Raw genomic sequence first — 27797 nt, forward strand, 5'->3', positions numbered from 1 at the left:
AGGAAAGAAACATTTTTTCCCACTTTCCCCTGATGTGTTAAATCATAAGGTATTTTTCTGATTTTTTCAACCACCTTGTGTTCTACCTGCAGTAGCACTTGCTGTACTTTGTATCTGATCACATTTCTAACTCCTACGCTACAGAATCCCTGAAGATCCACTAAGAGAAAATATTGGCAATGAAATAACGATGTTTTGGTTTTGCTTCCTTTGTTAATCGTGCACTGTACATAGTAGAGCGATGTCTTTGACTTGATCATATACTTTTGGTTTGTTGAATCTCAGCAAAGGATCGACATGTTTAACTGATTCTAACCTGTGGATCCATGAGAAGGTGCAAAGAACTTTTTTCTGTTTGTTTCTAGTTCCTCAGAAATCATTAATTTATCTATACTGTTCTTTGCAGCATGGGCTGAACATAAATGCAAATATAGATCTTTCTAGTGTCATTCAATTGTGCAGATATGAGAACATCCCCTTCGAAAAAACTTGATTTTGAATGACAGTTTCCAGCTGTCATTAAAATTTAGCAGTTCTAGGAGCTTATACTCTTACACAGTTGTAAGCCAGATGTGGAAAGGATGCTTTGATAGGTCCCAGACAGGAGTTTACTATGGAGCAAAGGGAAATTGAACAAGCTGGGTGATAAAATGGACTTTCGGAGTCTCCTTAAAAAAATCTTCAGTACTCAAAGGAAAATTAGTGAAATCTTATCACTAAAGCCTTTGTTCACTTGTTATATTCTTGTCTGTCTTTGCCTGTTTGCTTTTTCCTTTTAGTCAGCGTGCATGTTAATACAGGAAGAATGAGAAAAACGCAAGAGGAGCCAAAAGTCATAATACACATTGATATTACAAATTAATTGACATAACAGTGTCTTGTGGAATAACTTGTTTGACTGGAATATTGCTATAAAAATAGGGACAGAGAAGAAGGAAGACCAATGTTGCTCTGTAAAGCAAAGATGTGTATGCTTGGTCTGATATTCAGAATGCAGAAGGAATGGGATCTGATGAAATTCCATAGATAATATTTAAAGGAGGAAAAAAAACAAAGGCACTATTGTGTTGGTGCCCAGCATGCCAGCAAAATTAGAAGGACAGGTAGACAGTGTTTTCTGCGAGCAACTATGGACTGAATCAAAGCATTGCATACTGCAATAGGAAGGAGTTCCCAGAAATCTTTCAGGGAAGGAATATAAGAAAATATTAGCAATCTATCAGATTCCTGATAAATTCTTAGTGCATAAAGCTTAAATACAGCTCTGATGAATACTGTCTAAGCAGTGGGATTTTCCTGAGAATGTGAAAATGGATGGCAATTTCTGGACACGAATGAAAAGAAGGGGAAGTTGGAGAACAAAAAAACCTCAAATTAATGAACTTCAAGAAGCCAGACTCCAGACTTCAGTGCAGTGAGCAAGTTGTTAGAATAAATTTCTTGAAAGGCAAGTTTAGGAAAAACTAGCTATAGCAGTTCAACAAACATGGGAATAGCAGCAAAGACACCTAGAGTAGGTTTAGTGAATGGCAACATGAAAATAAATGAAGCTATATCTGTTGTCCCCAAAATGTCAAACATCACATAGGAATGTTGCAGTGTGGCCTGATGTTGCACTTGAGAAGAAGGCAGAGCACTAGGTAGGGATGGACACATGGTATTTACATTTGGGAAAAATTATCCTCTGCATTAAACGTGCTTGACAATGTTGAAGACACTTTACTGTGAGCTTTTCTATGTAATTTGGTTGCCTCTGTAGCAAGATATACATATTCATATACTTTAAATTTAAAGGTCAGAAATATTTATAATGTTTGAAGGAATGCTTTTCTTGGATTAAAGTATGCATGTGTAATTTAAAATCTGTCTGTAAATTACAGCAGTTACAGAATGTTTCCCTTCCATTGTAATTTATCCTTGTGTATGTTTGAGGGGTTTTTTGTTTTTATTTATTTGTTTGTTTATTTATTTATTTATTTTACGTATTAGGATTGAATTAAAGTTTACTACTTAAGCCATTTCTTGAACTGATGATGACTTGGGAAGAAAGCAGACCAAAAAAGCCCCAAACTTCTAATTTTATTGTAAGTTGTCAAGACAGTATTAGTTTTCTGGTTTCCAATAATATCTGCCCATAATATAACACATACCTTGTTTCTAATGTCTGTTTGGAGCATGGGTATGTATGTTTTGAGGAGAAGGAAAGAAAGAAACATAGAAAAACCTTCTCCTAGCCAATTTGTAAGGGTTCATATTCAACATTTCTAATACTCCAGAAGTGCTGTTTTGGTAATTTCTATTGCTTTTGCCTTTAACTCATGAACATAGTGACTTTATGACGTAGGAAGAAATAGACATATTATGAATATTTTTGTCTGGACTGTTAAAGTGAGTATGCCACATAAACTGTGTGTTTTGTGACAGAAGTAGTATACTGAAAGGATTTCAAGCAGTCATTGGTTTCCAGGCTTATCAATCTAATGGTACATAATTATCCATTCAGAAGTTCTGATCAATGCAGATTCTCTTATTCAGTTGGGAAAGGATTTTCTTCTGGATTATATGGTATCAGATGCTTTCTCATCTTCATGTGTTTTGCTTGAGCTGTGAGTTAAATCCCTTTTGGGTATAAGTATTGCTGTTTTTTATGGCCGCTTTTTCAGTGCTTCATGAAGTCACAGTCACACAAATTATCTTAGTCACATTCTAATTAAATAGCCTGAGATCTGTGTTTGCATTTCAGAATTCTGTCTCCCACTCATCATAAATATAGCAAAATGTGTGTGTTTTTCCATAGGCAAATGTGTGTGTGTATATCTATATATGAAAACATGTAAAAATATGACATGCCTCACAACTGTTTCCAGACTGAGCTCTCAAAAAACTAAAGTGGTAGGATTCAAAAATAGATTTTTTTTTTTTTTAAATTGTTGTTAAAACTGTGGATTCTACTGGTTAACTTGGCAGTCCAATTTTTTTTTTTTTAGAAAACAACCAACCAATCAACCCAAAACAATCAAACAACAACAACAACAAAACCAAAACCAAACTGTAGATCCTGGTTACATTGTCTGGGCTGACAATTTATTGCTAGGTAGTGGAAAAAATAAGGAAACAGAATGTTTCTGTAAGACCATGATGTTTTATTGCCTGAAATAAAGACTGTTCAGAAAGCAGAATTTTTAGTGCACTATTTGTATAATGATTACTGTAACAGTGGTTTGTAACACAGTCTTTGAGACAGAGCTTGATGTTTAAGGAGAAATTTAAAGAAAGAGAAGCAAATCTTACTAATGCTAATTGCAGAAGAACCAAAACCTAAGATTATTCTTTGAATATAAAAGAGCAATCTAGAAATTGATATGAAAACCTAGACTTACGGACTTAAAGTTCAGTTTTGTAATTGTACCAGGATGATTTCATCCAGTGCTGAGCAACAGACATCTAATGAATAATGTTAAAAATGTGCAATTAACCTTATTTGCTTTCTAAATATCTGATTATTGGCACTGTATGTGCTTAGTTTAGTGCCTGATGTAGATTTGTTGTCATGATTTCCTATTATTGCTTTATCCAGCCAGCAAATGATGCAGTTTTGGAAACTTCACCCACAGATATGCTTTCATTTCTTATGTACAGTTCCTGCGGTATTTCAGATTCATCATAAAACTAAAGAACATACTAAGATAAACTCATGCTATTTCTATCATCTGGAAAAAATGCACACTTCTGAAGTGTCAAGGACACACTGAATGAGGAGTTCTTTGTTTGCCAGCCACACAGTGCAGCAGGTTTATACTGGCTGGTAAGGCCCTGGCTCGGTGGGCCAGGCCAGGCAGTCAGCGTGTGATAACCCCAGTTATTGCTGTAGCCACAGCTCAAATGGGAACATAATCAGAAAACTTACAGAAATATCAGCACCATCACATATATATACTTATTAGTAATTGCACTAAGTTTGTTCTGACTGCATTCTGTTATTTGCATTTATCCCATACTCCTTGCCTTGTTCCACTCTTCCTAACAGTTTTTTGAACTTTCCACAGAAACAATTTAGCTGTATCTTTACTGCCAAATCTGGGGAAGAAGTTTAAGCCAGCAATATGTAAATGCCAGGTCTCACTACTCTTGAAACAGGGTCTGTATATAAATGCTTAGGCATGAAATGTGGATCCTCAAATTTTCTATTCCCTGATGGTATCTGCAAAGGTATCTAAATTTCGTAAGTATCATTGTCTGTGAAACTGCTGCTGGTGTAGTGTACCATAAACACGCACCACTGAAGAGTTTGGCTAGATTTTCTCATGGAGTGTTTCTCTGGTATTTTGTCTGTGGGGATTAAGCTAATAATCATTATATGATTTTGAGCTGGTGAACAAATTCTTGTGCAGTAAGCCGGTGTGGGTACACATGCTGAGTGTCAGTTTCTTTCTAAAAATTACAATGCATATTCTTCCCTTGCAGAAGATTTAAGGGAATTTATTTTTCTCATTGAAGGTTCAACAGGATAAGACTAAGTTACTTCAGACTTAGAATTTATCTAGAGTACATAGTATCCTGTTATTTGGAACATTAGATTGACTAACTGCTATTCTTTGGTTGTTCCTTGATATTGTCACTGAGTCTGGTCTAATTTAAAACATAAGCAGAAAGCAATGGGGGACACTAAAGGCAGAACATTAATTTTCTTCTCCTTTATACACTTGAATATAGCAATTTGTGCAGCTCCAGAAGAGACATCCCCCTCAGAATCCATAAAATGTATCACAACTTTACACAGTGTACTCCCTTGTGAACTGGAAGATGAGTATTCAAGGCCTTCTTCGAAAGTGGGCAGGGGAGTGAGGCTCAGCCCAGAGCATCTCCCAGAGCTCTGAGAGCACTTAGACTTTCTAAATAATGGAGATAACTAGAAAAGACCACAGGCATTTCTGTTTGAGAGGAGGTGTCACCCCCTGTGTTAATCCAAAGTTCAGGAAAGGTTTTTCTGGCTGGAAGATGCATTATCTTTCAAATTCACTGTAGTTTGATGTGGCTGCTTAGTGGCAGATCACATTTTTAATTTTCTTAACATGTACTGTATTGGAAGTCTGGGAATGTAACTTGCAGTTAAGAAGATTTTTTCAATGCTGAAATTAAGAACCTTGAAGTTGTCGTGCAGATTAACACAGCATGCCATTTTTTTGATGTTCCTTCCTTCTTCAATAACAAGTAGGCAAATTGTGGGCCTCTTTTTTTCTTTAATTTCTGTTATGGCTTTGACTTCTGATGCCTTATGTGATTATTTTGGTGTACCTTATACATGGAATTGTCTTCATTTTCTTCCAAGAGTCAAAACTCCAAAAAAAAGTAGCCAGGATTTTTAATTAAGAAACACTGCAAAATTTAGTCCTCTGTATGTTTCTCAAATGCTCCCCTTCTTCTGCCAGAAAAGAAGGAGAAAAATCCAATCAAATAAAAGGGGTTTCAGCCTTTCCTGGGACTGCAGTGATAAAGTTTTAGATGTCTGTGTGCAAAATCAAATGCTTGTCCTGGAGTGTGTCTTCAGCTAGGAGAAATCTTATCTGCAGCACTGCAGATGTTAAAAGATATCACGAAGCCAGTGCTAACTGTGTCTGTGAAAGCTGCTGTCCAGCTGGGTATAAAAAGGTAGAAAAATCCAAAATGCCAGACTTTTTTTCTTTTCTTTTTTACTTCATCTGAATACTTCTAACCTAAATCCTTTTTTTTCTGTAGCAAATGGATCACTTGCTTATTCAGAAAATTATATGTTAGATACACTGTGAAGATTCTTCTGTATCTCTTTCAGATCGTATTACCTTTTCTTCCATAAGGAAGCTGTCTTCCACTGACAGACTCTAAACACAATAAAAAATGAATTAAATTTGTTATATAATAAAAATCTAGTATGTCTATTAAAACTGTTGCATATGTATAAAATACTAAACAGCAGTTTAAACAAATTGATTTTTAGTTCCAATCTCCTTCAGTTAAATTCAGCTGAAGGAAGAAGTATGTAAACTTATATTTTTATACATCTTCTCAGTCTAATCTGTCTAATTTCTTTCAAATTCAGGTTTGTGAAGCCTTGGGACAGCTCATTTTCAGTCACCTCAAGTCATTTCAGAGTACTGTGCTTTTCACTTCTGGTATAATTTAATTAAATAATGTAAGTCCACCAAAAGATAGCTGTGGATGTTATTTTGTGGAAGCCAAGACCCTTGTCACTAATATTTTTTATGTTTAGGGTAGACAAAATAGGGTTTAGCAATTTGGTCTTGACCATCATTGGCATATGACAGGAATATAAACAAGGAGATTTCTCTGGAGCAAACATGTTCAAGAGTCCGTCTAGTGTACAAGGTCTCCTAACTGTCTAGTGTACAAGATCTCCTAACTATGCGTTTTGCTATTAGACAAAATAGTATTAAAGTCATAGCCAATGAGGCTGTTCTCTCAATTTACACTTAGATTTGCCATCTTTGATTTTACTCCATCGCTTCCACTGTACACTATGAAGTAGAAAATTACTGTACTTCAAGGTTTTATTTCTAGCTTTTTACAAAAATCTTTATCTGTTCCCAGCTCTCACCTGTATGAAGAATTCATACTCACAAACACCTGCCTTAAATGGTACAACTGTTAGCCTTGCATAGCAAGTTTCAAGGGTTTGTCAGTTGGATCACTCAGCTCTCTAAACAGTCATTTGCATGCAGTGTGTTATATGTTTTGACACAGAGCCAAATTCTTAGTTTGAGTGCCTTACTACCACTTCAGGCTGGACCTGTTCCTCTGGAAATGCCCTGAAATGAAAATAGCATAAATTTGCATAGCTTGGGGTGCATGGATTAATTTTTTATAAACTTGAACTATAAAAAATAGGAAATATATGCAGTAGCAAATGTGAACAGAAGGAGGGAAATTAGGATGGGTTTTAGAAAAGCATAGAATGTGAAGGAATTATCATACTGTGAGGCACAGGTTAGCACTGCCTGTAAGAGAAATAAAAACCAACATACAGAAGGGGACACTGAATCACCCTGTAAAGTCATAATGTGAATGCATGGCATGGAGGAAGATGGAAAGCAAACAATTACTGATGTCTTGTAGCCATTAAAATATTTTTAAAGGAGATAGCATGTGCTGAATGTTATTCGGAGAATAGGGTATTTTTAAATTAAGGTATCAAATATGAATTTTATGTGCTAGAACTGCATCAGTAAAATCTAACAGATGTAGTTATACTAGAAAGAAAAGAAAAGGCGGCTGTGTTATTCTGAAATGGTGTCATTGCTATCCTTTATTCAAATGAGTATATGATGAGATGGGGAAAGTGTGAACACTTCCAGAAAAAGATTTCAAAAGTTGTGTAAGTAATACTCCATCTCTACAGTAGTACTTTAACTGCATTCCATATTGCATGCAGAACTGCAGGAAGAAGCAAAAGGCCAAAGTTTCATCATATCCATGAGAAAATAGTACAAGAATGTGAGAGACTTATGCTTCTACAACAGAAGAATTCTTTTTAGAGGGACACACCTTATTTGAACCTCAAAGGTAACCAAAAAAAGGTACCAAAAAAAAAGAAAGGTACCAAAAAAAGAAGTTGTACATCTGAGATTTTGAGTTCAAGAGTGAGAGAAGGCAGATAGTTCTGAAAGAGCACCTTTCAAAATGATTAATTCCTCCAGGTAATTTTTGTATCTCTGAAGAAAAGTAGAGTTACAATTTTTTGTCAAATATGAAATTTGAAAGGACAGAACAAACAATGCCATTATTATTAGACACAGTAAAATAGAAAAGGGACATGCTTCTATAAAAAAATAAACTATTTGGTTTTGTACAACTAGTAGAAACCCAAGAAAAACAATTGGGAGAACATGAACATATAGTTTGCAGGTTTTTAGAAAGTGCAAGAAAGCTGACATGGTGAAAACAGTAGCGTAAAGACAGTCCTTGAGAAAAAGAAACATCCTTCAAAAAGTTGACCAAATGAGGAAAATAGAAAACATAATATCTGAAGAAGCTACAAATAAAAATGCAAAGAGGAAGACCGAAAAAGGGTAATAGGAAGAAAGATATGAAGGTATAAAAATCTGTGAAGAATCCTCTTTCAGATCACAAAGTCAGCTAAAGAGATTGGAGGGACATAACTAGGATTAAAGGAACATTTGGCAAACCCTTAGTACAGGAGATCGTGCAAAGCCTCTTTTTCCTTTTTCCTTTTTCCTTTTTCCTTTTTCCTTTTTCCTTTTTCCTTTTTCCTTTTTCCTTTTTCCTTTTTCCTTTTTCCTTTTTCCTTTTTCCTTTTTCCTTTTTCCTTTTTCCTTTTTCCTTTTTCCTTTTTCCTTTTTTTTCCTTTTTCCTTTTTTTTTCCTTTTTCCTTTTTCCTTTTTCCTTTTCCTTTCTTTTCTTCTCCTTGTAAGAGACATCAAATGATCTGTCCCAGATTTAGGTAATAATAGAAGAGCTTATTAAATAAACAGGTAAACTGGACACAGACAATTGACAGAACAGTTCTAAAGGAGCCCAGGATTTAAATAGATTAATTACTATAATAACTCTGAAATGTGAGCTTGCCAGGAAGCTGAGCTTTGTGCTGTTCTATATCCCAAAAATGATTTGGAAAAAGAAGTTTGGTTATACTAAGCTATTCATGGCATTAAAGACAACTATGTAAAATTCCAAAACTGCAGAATGTGATAAAATGATGAAATCTAAAATGAAATGCAAAGTGATTAACATGGTGGGAAGGGGGCAAACAATCTTGCATGGTGTGCTCTGACTGAAAATTACTGTGTAGAAATGAGGTTTTGGGGCCAAAGTAAACAGTTTATGAATATGTTAGCTTGATGCTCAGAGATCAAGAAGGAAGCAGAAATGTTAGGAAGTACGTGGAAAACAGCAGAAAATAATGCAGAAACTGTTGATATGCTGGTAGGTACATGCTCAGACCACCTGTATGTTGAGCAGTGTGGGAAGTTCTGGTCTTAAAGTGTACCCTTTTATTAAAAATAAATACAGTATCCATTCAGTGCTAGGTGGATATGAACATATTTGAGAACTTGCCGTGTATTGCTACTATTTAAAGTCAGCTCCTCCATTAAAAGTAAAGCATTCTCAAAACAGACAGAAGCCTGGGGCTAGCGGCACCTGACCTCAGTAGTATTCACTGTGTTGTGTGTGGGACCAAGATGCACACAGTTTTCCACATGTAATATACAAAGAGTTTGTGAAAGAAGGAGGCTTCTGTAGGTACAGTGGGATGGAGCAGGTTCAGAAAAGTGACAGGAGTGATTCAGGAGTGAATCATTAGACCGACCAGGATAGTTTAGGCTATGAAAGAGACCTCTGAGGGAGAATGATAGCTCTCCCTCAGGGTTGTTCTCAGTTTGTCATGAGTTTTTCATGTCAGCCTCCTCAGGAAGGTGTCCCTGCTCCAATGTAGGTTGCCCATGGGCCACAGCCCATTCAGAGGGGCACTGTTTGTAGCAAAGTGCCTCCTTTTTCCAGCCACATCTCCCGCAGCACCTCCAGCCACCCTTGGAGTGACATCATGGCCTCCTCAGACTGGCTGAGCCCCAGGGCTTGCAGGGCTGCTGGTGGCATTATGGAACCAGCTGGCTGCAACTGGCTCAGGGAAAACCTGTCCATCTCCCATACAAGGCTCTCCTTTGGCTCTGGCTCCTTAAACCCTGCTGTTTACACCCAGTACCCTACAGAAAAAAAAAGGTAAGTGAGCAGTGACCGGGCAGGGGAGTGAGTGGTGGAAGGGAACTAAAACAGGGTGCTTCCCAGCCTGGTTTGGCTCCAGCCCCCTGATTCTCCTTCAGGCAGCTATTTGGGAGCCAGGGCAGGCAGGCAATTCTCCCCCTACCCGTACATGGTACATGTGCTGCCATACTGGTTTTGAGGCTAAATTTAATGTTTTGGATGCAGGCTGGCAGGCCTTGATGCCAAGACAGTGTTCCCAGATATGTCTACTTTGTCAGGCCAGACACAGACTGATGCAGTATCAAACAGGTATTTCACTTCAGTGTGAAAAGGGCTTCCCTGGCAATGAAAGATGATGTTCATTGGTTAAAACTCTAAGTATTGATCAGCATTATTTTATCAAAAGCACTGATATCTAATCCTACTCTTATTTCCTCTCTGACAGAAGAGACAGAGGACCAGAGAAAAAATACTTCATGATTTAGTCTCTCCAATATTTTCTACCATCCTTTGACCTGTTTTTAACATGAGAAAAAAAAAAAAGTTTCACTTTTTTTTTTTTTTTTTTTTTTAAAAAAAAAGGAAAGATGTTACCTGATTGTAGAGTAAGATGAGGTTTTTCTCAGTACCTTAAAGGTGAACATTCTCTTCTTGTGGTTATGCTTGGTAGGTTAGACTCACATATGTAATAGGGATGCACATACTTTGAGGAAGATCTATCTTGTTTTGTTCAGTCTTGATACAATCCCTAGGACTATAAGCCTGAGCCCCTGGCTATGAATCCTCAGTGCTGACACATGAAAGTCATGAATAAACTACTAGCAATTGTTCTGTAAGTTTATAAATGCACTTCTCAAATATACAGTGGTAAGGAAAATATACTCAGTGGAAATATTCTTACCCAAAATTACCTCTTTATGCACCCTCCTCAATGCCTGACTTAGCTCCCCAGCTTTCACGTTTCTGTCTTTCTGTTCTAAAGCATTTATCTGCGATTTATCTGCAATAAGCACTGGATAGATGGAAGTTACTAACAAAAAGAAGTCACTAATTTGGCTTTAGTGTCACCCTAAAGGTCATGCAGTATTCTGCTAAAATCACATTCCCTGTCTGCAGAAAACCAGACTTTAGAACTTTATTCAAAGAAAGAAACAGTTAATCTAGCAATAGGAATATATTTGCATTCCTCCTATGCTTCATAATCTGCTACAGTAATTTTACCTTTTTTTTTTTTTTTTTTTTTTTTTTTTTTTTTTTTTTTTTTTGTTAAAAACCCAGCATCCTGCTGGGTAATCTTCATTATTCAATACATAGCTGTGATTAATGACATTTCTAGTAGTAAGTCCTAAGAATTTTCTGACATCAATACTTGTGTGGTATCAATACAGTCATATGCCTTCTCAAAGAACTTCTGAAGATAGAAGGCTTCTCCTTGTATAAACTGCAAAAATTTCCTGAACAGTTGTTCTTACAACCTGCATTTCAATTATTGGATAAAAAGTATAGGAAAGTGATTTTCCAGTATTGCTTTTGTTCAGTACCATCTTGGGAATTTGTATCTCAAAAAAAAAAAAAAAAAAGGGTACAAAACAATCAAGAGCTGACACTAAAAATGTTCATGTTAGCTGATGGCTGGATTTGTGATTAATACTTGCAGAGGCATTATTGTCAAAGAGATTAATGGTAAATACTGTTTCCCCTTGAAAAATTAAAGAAAATTGCTGAAAATACTTTCCTGCAAGTGCAACAAGAGTGTTTGTCTGTTCTAATGAAATTTAGTTTTCACGTTGCTTGGATCAACATAAAAATTCCCATTTTTTCCACTGGAGAGATTGTTTACATATTATTCATGCTAACAGAAGAGATTATTGTAAGAAGAGGAAATTCCAAAAAAGCACTAAACCACAAAACACAAATCAATTAAGTCTATTTGCCATGTCTAAATGTTATTTTTGTGCACTCTTCAGAGATGTTAATATTGTATACAATCCATTTCTCCATGGAAGGATTCCATTGTAGTTCTGAAATACTGTCTTTTTAGTAGTGTTTTTAGACTTTGGAGAATCCAATGAAATTAGAAATTATTAGCTTTTGAGTTTAATAATGAAAGTAAGTTTTTTCTCTGACTTTTTTTTTTTTGGAGCACTGATTTTTTTTTTTTTTCTTTGAATGAAAGGAGGTAAAAGCTGGGAAAGTTTGACTGTCTTCTTGGTTATGCTTTACCAGGTAGTTAAGGAAATAAATGGCAAGTAGCATGATAATAGAAATAAATTTGGCCTTGAATATTCAAGTATTTATTCTCACAGGTCCCTCTTAATTATAGATTTCTCATACCTCAGTAACAGTCTATCAGTAAAAGCTGGTTTTTCCTACTCAGTTGTAAGAACTAGAGAAGTAGAGTGTCTTGCTTAGCATTGGAATGATGAACAAAAATTGAACAGGAACTCTGGAAGAAGATGGATCTAAATGAATTCTTATTTTGGGACCTCTTTCCTCCTCATGGTCTTGCTTTTCTTTTATTTCTGCTCCAGTTGTCTAAGTGTTTCACAGCCTGTTGTTTTTGAAAGATTCATCAGTGTGGCATAGCAGATTAATTGGAATGTCTTTGCTCTTTTATTTCAGCTTTTTCTTTTGTATGCTCTTGTGCTGGGGAAAAACAATGTCCCTAAGCAGCAACTCCAACTGAAATTAAACAAGCCAACATTAAAGTGTTCCAGAATTGGTCCTAGCCACTGAATGAGTCATACACTGCAGAGAGAAGCTCAGGCCTTTCGGATTTTAATCCTCATTTGTTGTAAAGGGACCATACTTTGCTTATCTTTGAGGTTAAAACCTGTAAACAACATACTTTTTCAGAGCAATGTCAGGTCTCTTACAGCAGGTCAGAGAGACAGCTCTAGTCCTGTTTGATGATACGCTTTTATTCCTGTCTTTTTAATTGAAAGCTTTTTGGCTACCTTATCAGCCCAGAACTGCTATGAAATAGAGACATGTCAAAGATAAACATTATGAGTTCTTCATCTCACTCATGCATATGAATGTTGAGTAGTAACAGGGAGTAAGCCATATCTTGAATCCTTGTTACACATTTTATACAAAAATTTTAAGCAGTGATTGGCAACCTGAATCACTTCGTAAAATCTTTCTAGATCATAAATGTTCCCAAATGATAAAATGTAACATTTGTGTTGTTGGCAATAAGAAAGGAGAAAAAACTTAAGCCTAGAGCTATATTTTATTAAATACAGCTCTCATGCAGACACAAGTGCCTTTAGAGTCAGACTTAGTAAAATAAGTAGTACCATAATGTTGATAGCTGACAGCAGTCTGCTCCCCAAAATCACTTCATTTTGCATTTGTATATTAAAATCCCTTTGCTTGGGTTTCAGATAAGTACGTAAGGTAAACAATTTAAACTATGATTGTAAGAGTGAGCAAGCACAACATATAGGCATGCAGAGTGTCAACTCCTCATGGAAGACAATGTCTTCACCTTAGTTTCTGTTTGTAAAATGTCTGGTAGAAGATGGGCAGCTTTTGTACACAATCATTAAATGCTCCAGGTTATTTGTGGTCAAGGCATAAACATTAAAATAACATAAGAGCTTCCTGACTAGTTCAGTGTATGCCCGTGCAAATTTTGGTGAATGGTTTTGGAAAAAAAAAAAAAACAAAAAGGAATTTAAAGCTATCTGGCAAGCAGAAAGAGTGAAAGTCCATCATATTGTGTCGAAAGCATTATTTTTCAGTGTTCTATAGCTCTTTTAAAGAAAATACGTTTCTTCTGTGAGGAGAGGGACAAGCATACATACAAAGAAACAACAATAATGTCCTAGGTGTTTCACGAACTTCTCTTATTTACTTTTAAAATCCTCTGATTCACTGTAGAATCTGGTTAAGCAATCTGGCCAATATTTTTTTTCTTGTTTTTTTTTTTGTTTCTTCTCTTTGAATAGTTTGGGTTTTTTTTTTGTTTTTTGGTTTTTTAATTTTCCTAAACTTCTCAGTATTTTCTAAATGTATGATAGTGTTTTGCTTTGTGAAAATTAGATGTTTTACTCAATGGATCTCCAATTCATGCAAATATCTTGAAAGAGTAGTGAAAATATACAGCTAGAAGGAAAACATGATGGTTTCATTTATTTTTCGTCTCTCAGTCTCCTCCTCATGAAAATAAAAATTTTGCAATTGAGCTTGCAACTCAGTAGAAGCATTTGCATTTTAATTGTTCACTATTTTTTAAAAGCTAAACAATTTCAGAAAAATCTTCAACTTGAAGTCACTAAGCTTTTTGTCCATCTTTGTTGTGTTGAACAGTTTCTACATAAATATTAATTATTAAGGCTTAATGACTAAGGTGATGGAAAAAACCTGTATGTATATGGTTCTGCTTGAGGTCCAGTATGAATACCTTTGGTTTGCAGTATTTCTTTGGCTGATATTTTGGTCACATCTATCGTGTTCAACAGGAATGAGGTTCATAGTACTTTGAATTCAAACTTGGAAAGCTTTGCAGGTCTGAATATAGGGCATCTGCCTATATGACTCATGTCCCTGATATAGAAAACTACACCGGCCTGGATGCTGGAAGCACCTCTGGGCTAGTACAATGAAGTCTTTTCTTGTGATGTCATATGATGATTCTAGGTATTACATCCTCAGAAAAATAGAGATCAGGGAATGTTTTTCAGTCTCTTTGATCAAATATACATTGGACAGGAAGTAATCTCTTCAAACTTCCTCCTAAAAATGAATAGCCTGTTTTTTCTCTTGTATTTTATTCTACTTTTAAATGTGCTACCTGCTGCTTTCCTGAGTTAAAAGCATAAAATTCTACCTTGGTTTCATACATAATTGCAGATATGTCATGTGACTTCTTTGAATTTTGTCTAAATGCATTAACTGGTTTAATTAGCTAAATATATTTTTCTCTTGTGTATATTTTCAGAATTGCTGGAATGGATTAAGCAATGATTTATTTACTTTTGTGTCCATTTAATCCTGTAGCTATTTAAAACAGAAAAAGTAATGTGAAGATACTCTTCTGTGGATGCTGATTTCCTTATAGAGAAAATTCATTTTTTTTTCCCCAAAACTTAGATATGTTGCAAGAGTAGTATATGAATAATTTGTAATCAGATCATTTTCTAAGAATGCAAATTCTGTGAAGAAAACCCTATAACTGTATCCCACATGTTGATTAAAATCTTGTGGGCTTTTTCAATACAATCTCCACTATTCACTTTCTGTGTGCTCCCAAATCTACCGATGTGATTCTTATGTTTCTCACATAAAGACTCTATCACCTGTGTGCAGAAGCAATACACATATTGCTTTTGCTTCTTTCAGTGGATTCCAGGGAATGCTGGAATAAGATCTTTCTCTTCCTGTGCATTATCTTTAGACATCAAATCAGTCCCAACATTTGTCCTATCTGGATTCCACAGCGTGGACATGATGGGTTCTCTCCAGGACCTTCACATCCTCTGTACTCTCAGTTGGTAAATCTCCACTGGTAGCCAGGATAAGTGTTGATGGTAGTGTAGAAAATTGAGCCATGCATGGCTACTGGGGGCAGTGATTCTTCCCCCTCCTTACTCTCTGCCTCTGCTGAACATGGGCTGATGGTAATGCCTCTGAGACTTGGAGAGGTAGGAACCTCATACACCTCTGGCAGCCTGGCCATACTGTCATTATGGGTGAAAGGATGACACCATCCCAAGCCATCATAATCTGAGTTAATAAACTCCAGTCTACTAAAATAAATTTCCTCTTTATCAGTCTCTTGTGCTCTCCGATGTTTCTGATGACCACTTAATCTCACAAGTCCAATGGGCTTGTTTGTGTTGCCACCAATATGAATGTAATCCACAATGGCTGACCTATGTTGTCAATTACAATGTGAGGGTATATATAAGCCAAGCAACATTACCCTCAAGAACAGCCAGACTGGGCCCAACTATACAACTGTGGGCATAGGCTCTGGACAGTGATATAAAAACAATGCCAGAATTTGTTTCACATTTGTGAATAAGTACAAAGAGGCTGGTGAAATCAATTGGTAGGGAGAAAGCAACTATAATTCCATCATAGTGTGGCAGAGGCTAACTTGGTTACCGTGAAGGACACCCAGCAGAACCTCGAGGAGATGTAGCCTATGCAGCTTTGATTGCAAATTAGATTTCATTGTTGTAAAACTGCCAACAACAATATTTGGACATATTATATCTAAATATTAAAAAAATGAGCTGTTTCCTCAACACATGGCTTTCCTTCTCTGTTACTGGATGCTGCCTATAAATAATTAAATACATGAATAATCAATGCATATTTATTATTTATCTGAAGGAAGTGGCAGAGTTTTAGAAAACAAATCAAAAGATCAAGTACTGTGCTAGAGACTTGCTCATACATTGAGATGAGTGGGTTTCTTAGGAAGGAAAACTAGACTTTTAGATCTGGCACAGGTCATGATGTTCTCCTGTGGGGGCAGGAAATTACACCTGAATGTATGTATATCTGTGTGAATATATTTGCTCTTAGTATCATACTGACATTTAAGAGTTCATTTTCTGTTTTGGCAGAGAGATTCTCAAAAACTTAGTCATTTTAAAACAGTATGTTGTGCTAGCAAAACTATGCTAGCTTAGCCTCAACTATGATGCTTAAACCTAGGAAAATGTTTTTTGTACCCATATGAGTTGCAGCAGTGATGCTCCTGCCCATGGGGGAAATAAGCCATCCCTGTAATGTTACTGGCATGATTGATTCTCCATTAGGAGATTTTACTAGAACAGCTCTGTTGGTCAGATATTGCACTTTACCTCATCTTTGTCTGACAGAGCTAAGGAAAAAAAGAAAAAAAAGTGTGCAGATATGTACCTGGCCCAAATGAGAATATAAATCTTTCAACTGCCTGATCCTGGAGCATATGGATTTCCTTTTAACTCTCCTCTTCCAGGATTACTGCTGTGCACTTACCCAGAGGCTGATATATGTTGCTTTTCAAAGCTGCCATGTCATACCATCATGTGTTGCTATGGCTTTTGCTTAGTTATTATTATAATAATACAAAGACCAATTTGTCTAACTGAAAACTATATGAAAGTACTCCAAGTTCTAGTTTAAGCATCCTTATGTACCTAGGTTTGAAAACTACTCTAGCTGACCTTCTTCCCCTAAATTTAACATATATTTCCAGGTCTGAGTAGTATACTAGTCAATAGTTTCCCCCACATTGAGAAAACTACTAAAAATACCAATAAGTCTCATTTCAATATTACAAACACTACTGCCAATACTTAAATAACTGTGCCAAAAAGCCCTGCCTCAGAAGTGTATAACCTTTTGTAACTGTTTGGGTTGGCATGCACTTGCTGTTGACTGGAAGCATACGCTGTTCATGGATATGCTTGTTGTATGGCTCAGGGTAACTGTATGTTTTGTATGATTTAGTGATATGTGAAACATCTGCTCTACTGGATGTTAGACTGTTTGCAGCTTTCATACATGGAAGCAATGTCTTATGCCTGGATGTTGTACAGCTTGTGAAGACCCTGATTCTAACAGGATAAATTGATTTCTTTTCAGTATAACAGCGGGTATTTGGATGGTCAAGGCATAAAACCTCTCCTGTGAAACCTGCAGAACACTTCTGATTAAGTTATAGAGTCACCATGAACAAGAATACCTGTACTCTACATGGGAGGAGCAAAAGTGTGAGTAGAAGGTTTTCTTTTCCCTGCTACTGTTTTTATCATCAATATTCTTTCATGCTGCTTCTGTGCTGTGTTAGCCTATCAATACCACTTTCTGACTAGGACAGCAATTGTGATAAATTCTTTGTTGGTTGTAGCCTATTCTTGTATCTGCAGCCTAAATAAATGTGTGACTTGCACAGATACAAGATTTTGAACTGAGGTATGTTTTTGAGTGAGTTTTTTTCGTTGAGACATTCATGTCTCAGAATGTATTTTACACAGAGCTATTAAAAATTATTTTTTTTTCTGGAGTATTCATTGAAATGTAAGCTTAGATATTATCTATAATGTACTTCTTCATAAATGTATTCCCCTGCACTGATGTTAGTATCAGGGAACACAGTCGATTTAATAATGCATTGTTGAAATGTTGACTGTGTAGTGCTCCAGGAGACCAATGAGACAATGTGGTAGTAATATATACACAGATTTGGATGAGGCTTAGTTTTGTTTGTTTTGTGGTCTTTGTGATGGTTTTTCGTCCTGTGTATCTAAGAGTACTACTGAAACAGAGAGGTTTGGATGCTGCTGTAGCCTTTTCTGTCTTCCAGATGCTCATGGAAAAACATTAATATACAGTATTATATATCAATGACTCTACCTTACAGGCACAGACAAGAAATGAATGGTCCTTTCTCATATATTACTGTTAAGTTTAAGCTGTTGAATATGTCCATTCTGCTAATAGACAGGACATTTTATTTAAGTGCTTTGATGAGTAGTAACAGGAAAAAAAAGTTATTGCTTCTACAAGGACACTGTATCTACAAAGAGAGAAGGTACAGTTGTATTTCCCTGGTTTTTGAGGGACTTCTAGCTTGTATGTAAACCAAGTTCACATGAGAAGAATTCTGAACCACTCCCCATCGTGATGCTTTGTTTTCCCATTATTATTTTCCACCATGGTCTGTAATGACGCTGAGACTGCTGTCTCCTCTTTGTTGCTACTAATGCCTTGGTGTACCTCCTTCCTTCTCCCCTTTACTGCCTCAGTTTCCCGATCCAGTGGGATTAGTTGTTGGACCAAGAGCATGAGCCTGGTTGAGTTTATCCAGAATTGCTCAAGTTCCTCCCTGTTCTCTTAGATGTGGGAAGACAGTGCAGACATCTATGATAGGGCTTGCTGTGGAGCTTTCTGAATCTGCCAGGCTGTATTGGTTTGGGCTCCTGGCTATTGGGAGCAGTTGCTCTTTTTGGCTTTTTCTTAAGAATTTGTTAAAAAGAAAATACTTTATTTTGTTGTTATTTTTTGTTTTGTTTATTTGTTTTTGTTTGTTTTATTTAATTTATTTATTTATTTCATGTAATGTACATATTATCATTACATATTATTCATGTACTGTACGTATTATCAGCTTATGTATAGCCATGGTGGGAAAGTGACAGAAGTATTGCTGAATTCATTATGGTGCCACAGTTTCATACATGGATCAAATAAACAGCCGGGTATGTCTCAATTGAAGATAGGTATTCAGAGTGCCTAATAAAGCTATTCTGTTGCTGTTGTCCAACCTGCTGAGGAATTACTGTCTATAAAATTTTTAAGAGATGACAAAGCATAAAATTTTAATGTTAGCTGATCTAGTGTGAGCTGGTCACATTTGGGGAAGACCAGCATTGTTTCAGTTTAAATCAACAGAATGAGTTTCTATCAAATATATTCATCTTTATTGATTCAAAGGATCTTCGTATTTTACTACGAACATCCTAGTATATATTTTGTGAAATTAAGTTCTAAAAGCTCAATAAACATATTGAATGTTTTAGGACCTGAAAGAGAATCTTTTAAACTACAAAGCAGACTTCATTATTCTTAGTGTTAAATCCTAGCACATCTTGCTGTATGAACTTAATCATAACCACCTCTGGCTATTTTTCTTTAAATGGGGTGTATAAACTATTTTGTACTGTTTGTTTGTTGTTTCTAAATTGCAAAATATGTTAACCCTAAGAAACTTTAAGATATTTGGTAGCATGCTGTTCAAATGAATCCTTGACTACTGCTCACAGAATCACAGAATAATTTGGGCTGGAAGGGACCTTCAAAGCTCACCTAGTCCAATCTTCCTGCAATGAACGGGGACATTTTCAACTAGATCAGGTTGTTCATAGCCCGGTCCAGCCTGGCCTTGAATGTCTCCAAGTGGTGGGACATCTATGACCTCTCTGGGCAACCTGTGTCAGTATTCTACCACCCTCATTGTAAAAATGTTCTTCCTCATGTCTAGTCTGAGTCTCCCTCTTCTAGTTTAAAACCATTACCCCTTGTCCTCTCATAACATGCCCTTCTAAAAAGTCAGTCTCCATCTTTCCTATAGGCTCCTTTAAAGTTCTGAAAGGCCTCGATGTCTCCCCAGAGCCTTCTCCAGGCTGAAAAACCCCAACTCTTTCAGCCTGTCCTCACAGGAGAGGTGTTCCATCCTGCTGATCATTTTTGTGGTCTCCTCTGGCCCCTCTCCAACAGGTCCAGGTCTTTCCTGTACTGAGGGCTCCAGAGCTGGATGCAGGGCTCCAGGTGGGATCTCACCAGAATAGAGAAGAGGTGTAGAATCACCTCCCTTAACCTGCTGGCCATGCTCCTTTTGATGCAGCCCAAGATACAATTGGCCTTCTGGGTTTCAAGTGTACATTGCCAGCTCATGTCCAATCTTTCACCCATCAGTACCCCCAAGTCCTTCTTTGCAGGCCTGCTCTCAGTCCTTTCATCTCCCAGCCTGTATTGATACCGGGGTGTCACCACCATCCAACCCAGGTGCAGGACCTTGCACTTGGCCTTGTTGAATCTCCTGATGTTCACATGTGTCCATTCCTTGAGCTTGTCCAGGTCCCTCTGAATGGCATCCTGTCCCTCAGGCATGTCACCTGTACCACTCAGCTTGGTGTCATCAAACAACTTGCTGAGGGTGCACAGGGGGATATAGTGACACTTCTTGAACAAAAGTGACTTTGGAAAAGTGCCTCATCATACTTGTTGAGTAGAGCCAGAGATTCCATATCACATGATGGTGACATCAAGTCTTCCATCTTCCTACATGTCTGTCAATTTGAATTTGCATTGTCCAGTTCTCCATGACCTGCCAGACCAGTTACTCTGCTAAAAGACCATCTAATGAATAAGTAAAAATGTCATAAATTAACTGAATAATCTTAAAAAGATTCCATTGCTTTGTACTTCATGTTCTCAGCACAGTACAATCCTGCCAGTGCTCTGCCCTCTCCCTAGCTGTTGGTAACCCATGGAGTTACAATTAACTCTGTTTTGTAATAAAGGTTTAAATGCTTGTCAGGTCTTTCGTGCTCGCTCAAGCATTCAGTGAGAATCTCTTCATTTATGTCCTTTCAATCTGTGCATACTATGTCTAGTCCCTCTCAGTTTCCTTAGGTAGCTTTTTGTTTCTTTAAATTATTTCCTTATAAATAAATTCCTCCTTTTCTGAAAAATCTATTTTTTCTGGAGTCCAAACTGCTTAGAATATTCTAGGTGTTTTATTGCTTTAACTTCCATGACTTACCATCTGGTACTTCTGAAATTACAGCTAAATGTTGTTCTTTCCCTCACTCCCTCTGTCGAATTTGGTTCTCTCTGCTACCTCTCCCCACCTCTTGTAAAGTTAATTCTAGTATAGGATAGGGGTTTTAGTTAGTACTGATCAGCTATGGAAAGGAACTTTATTGAATAATTTCATAATAAAACACTGAAGTTCATTATTTGTGTTTCAGAAGGGTTTCATATTATTTTAATAACTAGGTGAACAAGCCAAGGTGTTTCTACCTACAGACAGCTTTAAAAAATTCAACATAATTTGTTCTTTATCAAAAAGCATGATGAAATACTTTTTTTTTTTTTTAATCAAACTTTCAGCTGTCTTGAATTAAATTAGCACAGCTTTCCTGATAATTTTTGCACTCTCAATAGTAAATAACTTTTCAATAGAATACTATAAAAACTAGATTTCTGCGGGAGCATACTGGAGGCATATTTGGTCAGCTAGAGGAAGTAAGCTTCTACTTTCAGGTGATGAGAGTGCTAGTGTATGTGGAAAAAAGAATAAAGTCTGAATGTTTCATTGTGTGGGTGTTCATCTTGGAACATTGTGTCAGAAGTGAGTCAACTCTTGTGAAATCAGAAAGTAACTATATTGCAAGAAAATGAACCAACCAAGAGGATATGTTTAGCAACTGGGCCTGTTTAAACTGTGGAATTTCAACAGCTTCAACAACAACACGAGTGGCAGGCACAAAACAAAATTAGAGCACTTATGCTGTTGTAAAGAACAAAAGCTGCTGCATGCTTCAACAGTATTTGGTCAGCCCTTTAACTTAAAAATATCTGTAAAACCTAAAGTGTGAGACTGTTTTGAATTTCATAAACGTATTACATATAAAAGGTGTATTTTCAACAGCTATAACTTTTGGATAAACTAAGATCACTAGAAGGAGACAAATGGCTGTCTTATTCTATGATGAAAACATTAAAAGCACAGTTGTGACTACTGATGGGATCAAAAGGTGATGGACCTCAAAAGGGAATGCTCACACAGACTGCAGCAAAGCTTCCACGAGTTTAGCTGCACGCAGAAGACGGAGCAGGGGAAGGTGGGTTGGAACTCATGTGAATGCAAAACAAACATGGAGCACCCGTAGAGATGAAGTGCAAAGGAAGGTGGAGAGCTATTTGCAAACAGCTGACTCACTGAGATGTTTTCAGCCAAAGTACTTAAGGCTAGACTGTCATAACCTTTGCTTATGATGTGGGGGAGTGAAGAGGAAGTTAAATACTTCCTTTATTCCTATGCTCATTTCTGTTTAAATTATGACTCAGAAAGATGACAAGAACCAGGGGCTCTTTATCCGCCATTCCTCCTGTAAGCACATGGTCAGGAAAAGGAAATATAATCTTCTCTACCCCAACCAAATCCAGTACACTCCTCTGCCCAGCAGCTAGAATAGCTATTCAGCGATAGAGTAAGATACTCAACACCAAAGAGTAGAGTGGTGTAGTTCTCTGCAGAGAGTGTGAAGGAATTGCAGATCAGTTCAATTCCAGGCCCTTTTCTCTTAAAGGGCAGTTTTGTCAGACAGCAATCCTTTCTTTATGTCAATAGTTTTAAGGAGGAAATTTGTCAACATAAATGGGAGAAGCTTGCAGTGTTCCAGAAACATTTTTTGTAATGAATTTGCATTACTTCTGAATAAATTGATTTTTCTCTCATTGCCAATAATTAGGTCCATTTGTTAGCTGATAGAAGGATATTTAGAGGGAGGCTGCCTGGACTAACCATTCTTTATTAATGGGAGGCAATTACATTTGATGTTCTTTGCATTCTTCCATCTCTCCATCTGTAATAGAACCTTTGCAAAGGAAAGGAGGGATAGGAAAAGCAAAGGCAGGACATTGCTAAAGGGCAATTTGAAGCTCGTTCAGTGGTCCTGCTTTTTCCTTAATGGCAGTTCCTGTGGATGCCTGATAAGAATAGACATTCTAAGCAGCAAGTTCCCTTAAGCAAAGCAGCAGCTGATGCACAGGAAATGCCTGTAAAAAGAGTATGTAATGCCTGGAGCAACTTTAACCCTTTCTGCGTGTTTTCTAACATTCTTTCTACAGAAGTTAGAAACTTTTATGTCTGTGGTGAGAGTCCGGTATGAGAAAGAATGGCTGGATGTGACCTCTAATAAATTTAATAGTCAATTGCTGCTGATTAAATTGTTTTGGATTAATTTACTGTGTTTAAATATGCACATTTGATTATTTCCTTCTAATTGTGGGATTATCTTTTGAAGAGAGAGAAAAGGTTTTATAGCATGAAGATACTGTTGTATTCCTGACAAAGAAATTGCAAATGTGTTTTTTTCCTCCCACTCATCCTGAATTTCTTCTTTTCTGTCTTCCACCCTCTCTAGTCTTTCATGGATGTTCCGACTAATGTTTCCAGCCATGCTATTCTGATCAGATCTCAGAATCTGTTCTCCATGCTTTTCTTCCTTCTGTCTCTGATATTTTTGACATTAATGCACACACTTTTGTCATCATTCTCTCTTCTTTTTTTCATGACTCATCTTCTGGTTCATCTCCTGCCTACCTTCTTGACTAAGTTCCAGCCTTTTTGAAGCAAGCCTTATATCGTTGTCTCAGGCTTGGGAAGTACTTAGAAGTTTATGACTTACAACTGCACTCTTTTGGAATATGCAAATACTCCTGCCTGTATGCTAAGGAGCATAACAAGCCTAACCTGCAACTCAAATGTCATCCATAATTATGCAGATTTAAAAAATAATCTGTGGGCCAATAACAATAATTTAGTTTAAATTATATCAACAGAAGCATTCTCTTAATGGTATGAGTGTGTCCGACAGAGAATTTTACAGCTCTGGTACATTAGTAAACCCTTGAATTGTAGCTGAATCTTTACTTTTTGGAGTTGTTGCACATTTGTGTCACTGGCATCTGTGTCCCAGTTCTTCCTGTCTTCAATGATAATTGTCTACATGTAAGGCTGTACCTTCCTAGCAATACAGATTACTTTTATACTTCTAACCAGTGCTGCAACTCAGGCTGTCTGTAAAAGGCACAGTGGATCAGTCAGGCCCTGTTCCATGGGAAGGGCTGGGAAATCTCAGCCATTTGTTTCAGATTTATATGTATTTCTGTGTTTCACTGCTTACTAACTGTGCAAAACCTGTTCTTGTTCACTGAAACCAGCTCCAGCCCTCTTGTTTTTGCTGTTTGAGGGAAACTGCTCTCACCTTTGTAATAATCTACTACAGCCATGAAAATAAAATTAAATGAACCTGAAGATCCCCTCTATGACTATAAGTGAATACACTTACCTTAAAAAGTGCAAACTTAAATGAAATGCAGTGGGAAAGGAAAGGAAAGGAAAGGAAAGGAAAGGAAAGGAAAGGAAAGGAAAGGAAAGGAAAGGAAAGGAAAGGAAAGGAAAGGAAAGGAAAGGAAAGGAAAGGAAAGGAAAGGAAAGGAAAGGAAAGGAAAGGAAAGGAAAGGAAAGGAAAGGAAAGGAAAGGAAAGGAAAGGAAAGGAAAGGGAGGAAGCTGAAATGACTGAGGACCTGGAGCAGATGAATTAGGAAGAAAGACTGTTAAGAACAGGACTTCACACATTGCACTTCACACTAAAGAAGTCTGGTGGTCAGGGGAGGAGTAGAGGAAAAGCATGAAGATGGTGGATAATGTAATTAATAAATAGTCATGTTAGAGATTCAAACAACATGGTCTCCCCCTACTTTTCTTCCTCACTTATTTATTACTGTATATTTCTAACCCACAACTGAGTTTCTTCACACCGTTCTTCCCTCAAATATGAAGGTGGTCTTTCACAATCTTCACTTCGTGATCACTGTATCTTGTTCCCCTTTTCAGAACAAATTTTGGTGACTAGGAGAAGACTGGCTGATGCTACTAGAGGGAGGGGCACATTAGGGAAACTAGCATGTGACTGATGCACACTATATATGGAGGGAAATGCAATATTGTCTAATTCCTTTCCTGAAGTACATTCCTTCCCTACTTATCTTTCACTTACCATTTTATATTGCAGGTTGTTACAGTCAATACCTCTGTATCTGTCAGAGTGCCTGCAATGACTGCTGATTCTCTGGCATGATGAGGTTCTTGGCATACTCGCAGTATAAATATTAAATAATTTTAATGGAAATATATATGTCAAGCATTTGGAATTATGATAGATGTAAGTGTTAAGAGTATTAAAGAGTGGTAAGAAGCTGTCAAATGGAGGATGTTTGTAAAGGAACAGAAGTTGTAGTTAGTGGCAGAATAATTTGTTAGATTTTTTTTATGGAAAATGGAAACGGTTTCATCCAGGTTGTTATGGAAAAACACAAATAATTTCATAGCAAGGATTACTGCACTTTGGCCACTCACAGCAACAGGAGGCATGAAGAATTTGAAGCAAAATTTGAGTAACAGTTGAATATTATTAGAGCTTGAGTAGGCTGACAAAAGCGGTAAATTAAGAATTAAGACTTACCCTGAACTCTTAGACTGCTTCCTTGCTACTGGAGTTTTACACTTTATGTTGTGTTCCTTTAGCAGTGGCTTCAGAAACATTTGTGGTTGTATGTACAAAATGAGCTATTTTTTCTTATAACCTGTACATGTTTTTTACTTGTGACACGTGCAATATATCTCATCTTGTACCTGTGTATACGTACATGTCTACACACATAAGTATACGGCCTAGAAATGAAGAAACTACAAGCTAAAACTGTACATCAGGAAGACTTACATGGAAAAAAATGGTGATCAGCTTTCCTTAAATGAGTATGTAGTTCAATTTAAAAAAATTTCAAATACATTCCTGAAAGAAGCTAATAGCAAACTTGCTTTTCTACAAAGTATTAGCCTTCTGTCACCTAGTGCATTACATTCAGAGTGACTTGAGTCTGGTTACCTTACATAGCATCTCAGATGGAACACTGCAAACTCTTCTCCTGTCAGCGTATGGACAGGGAAGCTGCATGATCTGCAGCACCTGGCCAGATGCTTCTGTTGGTTTGAGGCTGGGAAACTTAGTAATATCCATGGAAGTTCTGGTTAAATCTTCATGTTCTTGCCTATTTCCTTAAGCACTGTAGGATCTGAGAAAATATGGTTTGTCCATTTCTTCTCTCTCTCTCTCTCCCTTAACTTTGATATGATTTTGACCAAAATCCAGCTTCAAAAAAGGAAGAAAATGTCCAAGTTCTGGAGTTCTGCTTTTCATTAAATCCCTTTGATGATTATATTTAGGAAACAGGTTTCTGTAATCTTTTTATAATCTGCATGTTGAATTAATACTAATTTACTCAGTAACAATTCTGTAGAGTTAAATGAAAATACCTGTGGATTTTAAAGTACTTGAGAGTATCATTCATTTTTCATCTCAGTGAAAAAAGGTCTTTGTCAGGTTTCAAATAACGTGTCTTCTGATACTCTACTGACAGGCTCACTTACTAATGATTTCAGGTTTTCTTTTTCAGAATATAAAATAATGGAAGTTCTTAAATTTGGTGGAATTTCACTATGATATGTGGCCCACCTGAATACCAGGCTTTCTTTGGTATAACTTTCAAGCTTTGCAGTTGCTCCAGGTTCCTAGGTGTTGCCTTGCACCTATGCTTTTTTGACTTGCTTATAGTTATTTCATGGTCCTACCTGCTGGTTTAGAACATTATTTGGGTCTCACATAGCATGTTAGACCAGTCATCTTCCTTTCCTGTGTAAGATCCAGAAAGGTAATGAAGGCAATTATGCAATATCCAAAATAATTAATCCATTACAATACATAAACTGAGTCAATTTCTGTCAGCTGTCTTACTAGATCATATAACATTGTCCTAATTGGACATTTGCTGTAAAATGTAATAATAATAATAAAAACAAAATAATAAAAAAATAAAGCCCACATGAAAAAAAACCCACAACAATGCAGCAATATCAAAGTGACACTTAGGTAATTTGCATGCTCTTAAATAAATACAAACTATAGCTGCAACACAATTTTAAAAAATGAATTGACGTAGTCTGTTTTTTTGACTAAGGGTTTGAGAAAAACATCAAATTTTGCCTGAGATACAGGAAATATTTTTTCATTGTATATGCTGTATTTCTTCTGAAAAATCTTGTATTACAGAGTCTAACTTCAAAACATAAGTGAATTGCTGAAAAGAAATAGAGGTAATACTGCCCAATTTCTCTGTTAGGTAAATATATTGGTGAGTTTTTATTTGACTTTTTTAAATAAAGTTTGAAACATATACAGAGGTTATTACGCTCTTGTCTATATTCTTTCCACTGCATGTACTTTATAAATAATGTCACTCAATAGCTGTTAAGGAAGTTACAATAAGCTAAGATAGTCCACTCCCTAACAATAGCCAACTTCCATCTCTTTCTGGGGCAGAACATTGCATATGATTGATTTCCCAGTGGGAATCTATATCTACAGTACATGACACATCCTAAGACTTAGATCTTGCTTAGTAACAATAGTCTCTGTAAGTCAATGCAACAGCAAATGAACTAGGGTGGGAGATGGAGACTTTATACATAGATAGTGAGGAAAAATTTTAATCAAATTGTTATGTATATACAGGCACTTAATTATGCCTTCTTTGGTTGTTTCGTTTCAATAAATAAAATGCTAGTTTTCTTGGTCCCTTTCAAAACTTCCTTCTAGAAATGATTTTCAGCTGTTAGTCTCTTCATAGGAAACCAGTTCAGTGGCACAATCTGGACAGTAAAGGCTCAAGTCTCCAGAGTTTTGCTACACAGTTTTCAAAATAAAGCAATGCTCTCAGTCCTAGT

At 36.6% G+C, this 27797-nt stretch overlaps 1 protein-coding gene across 2 annotated transcripts in view; it reads left to right on the plus strand.

The window, feature by feature from the left end:
• Positions 1-27797, plus strand: part of LOC309451565 (3',5'-cyclic-AMP phosphodiesterase 4D-like) — a 201513-nt gene that overhangs the window by 94197 nt on the left and 79519 nt on the right. For both annotated transcript variants that reach the window (XM_082075317.1, XM_082075316.1), the window contains exon 2: positions 17305-17432. In XM_082075317.1, coding sequence (XP_081931443.1) covers positions 17391-17432 — 42 coding nt within the window. In that variant the 5' untranslated portion in view covers positions 17305-17390. The remainder of the gene's footprint in view (positions 1-17304; positions 17433-27797) is intronic.

The sequence above is a fragment of the Streptopelia decaocto genome (assembly GCF_964273445.1).
Source record: "Streptopelia decaocto genome assembly, chromosome: Z".
In the NCBI taxonomy this organism is placed as follows: Eukaryota; Metazoa; Chordata; class Aves; order Columbiformes; family Columbidae; genus Streptopelia; species Streptopelia decaocto.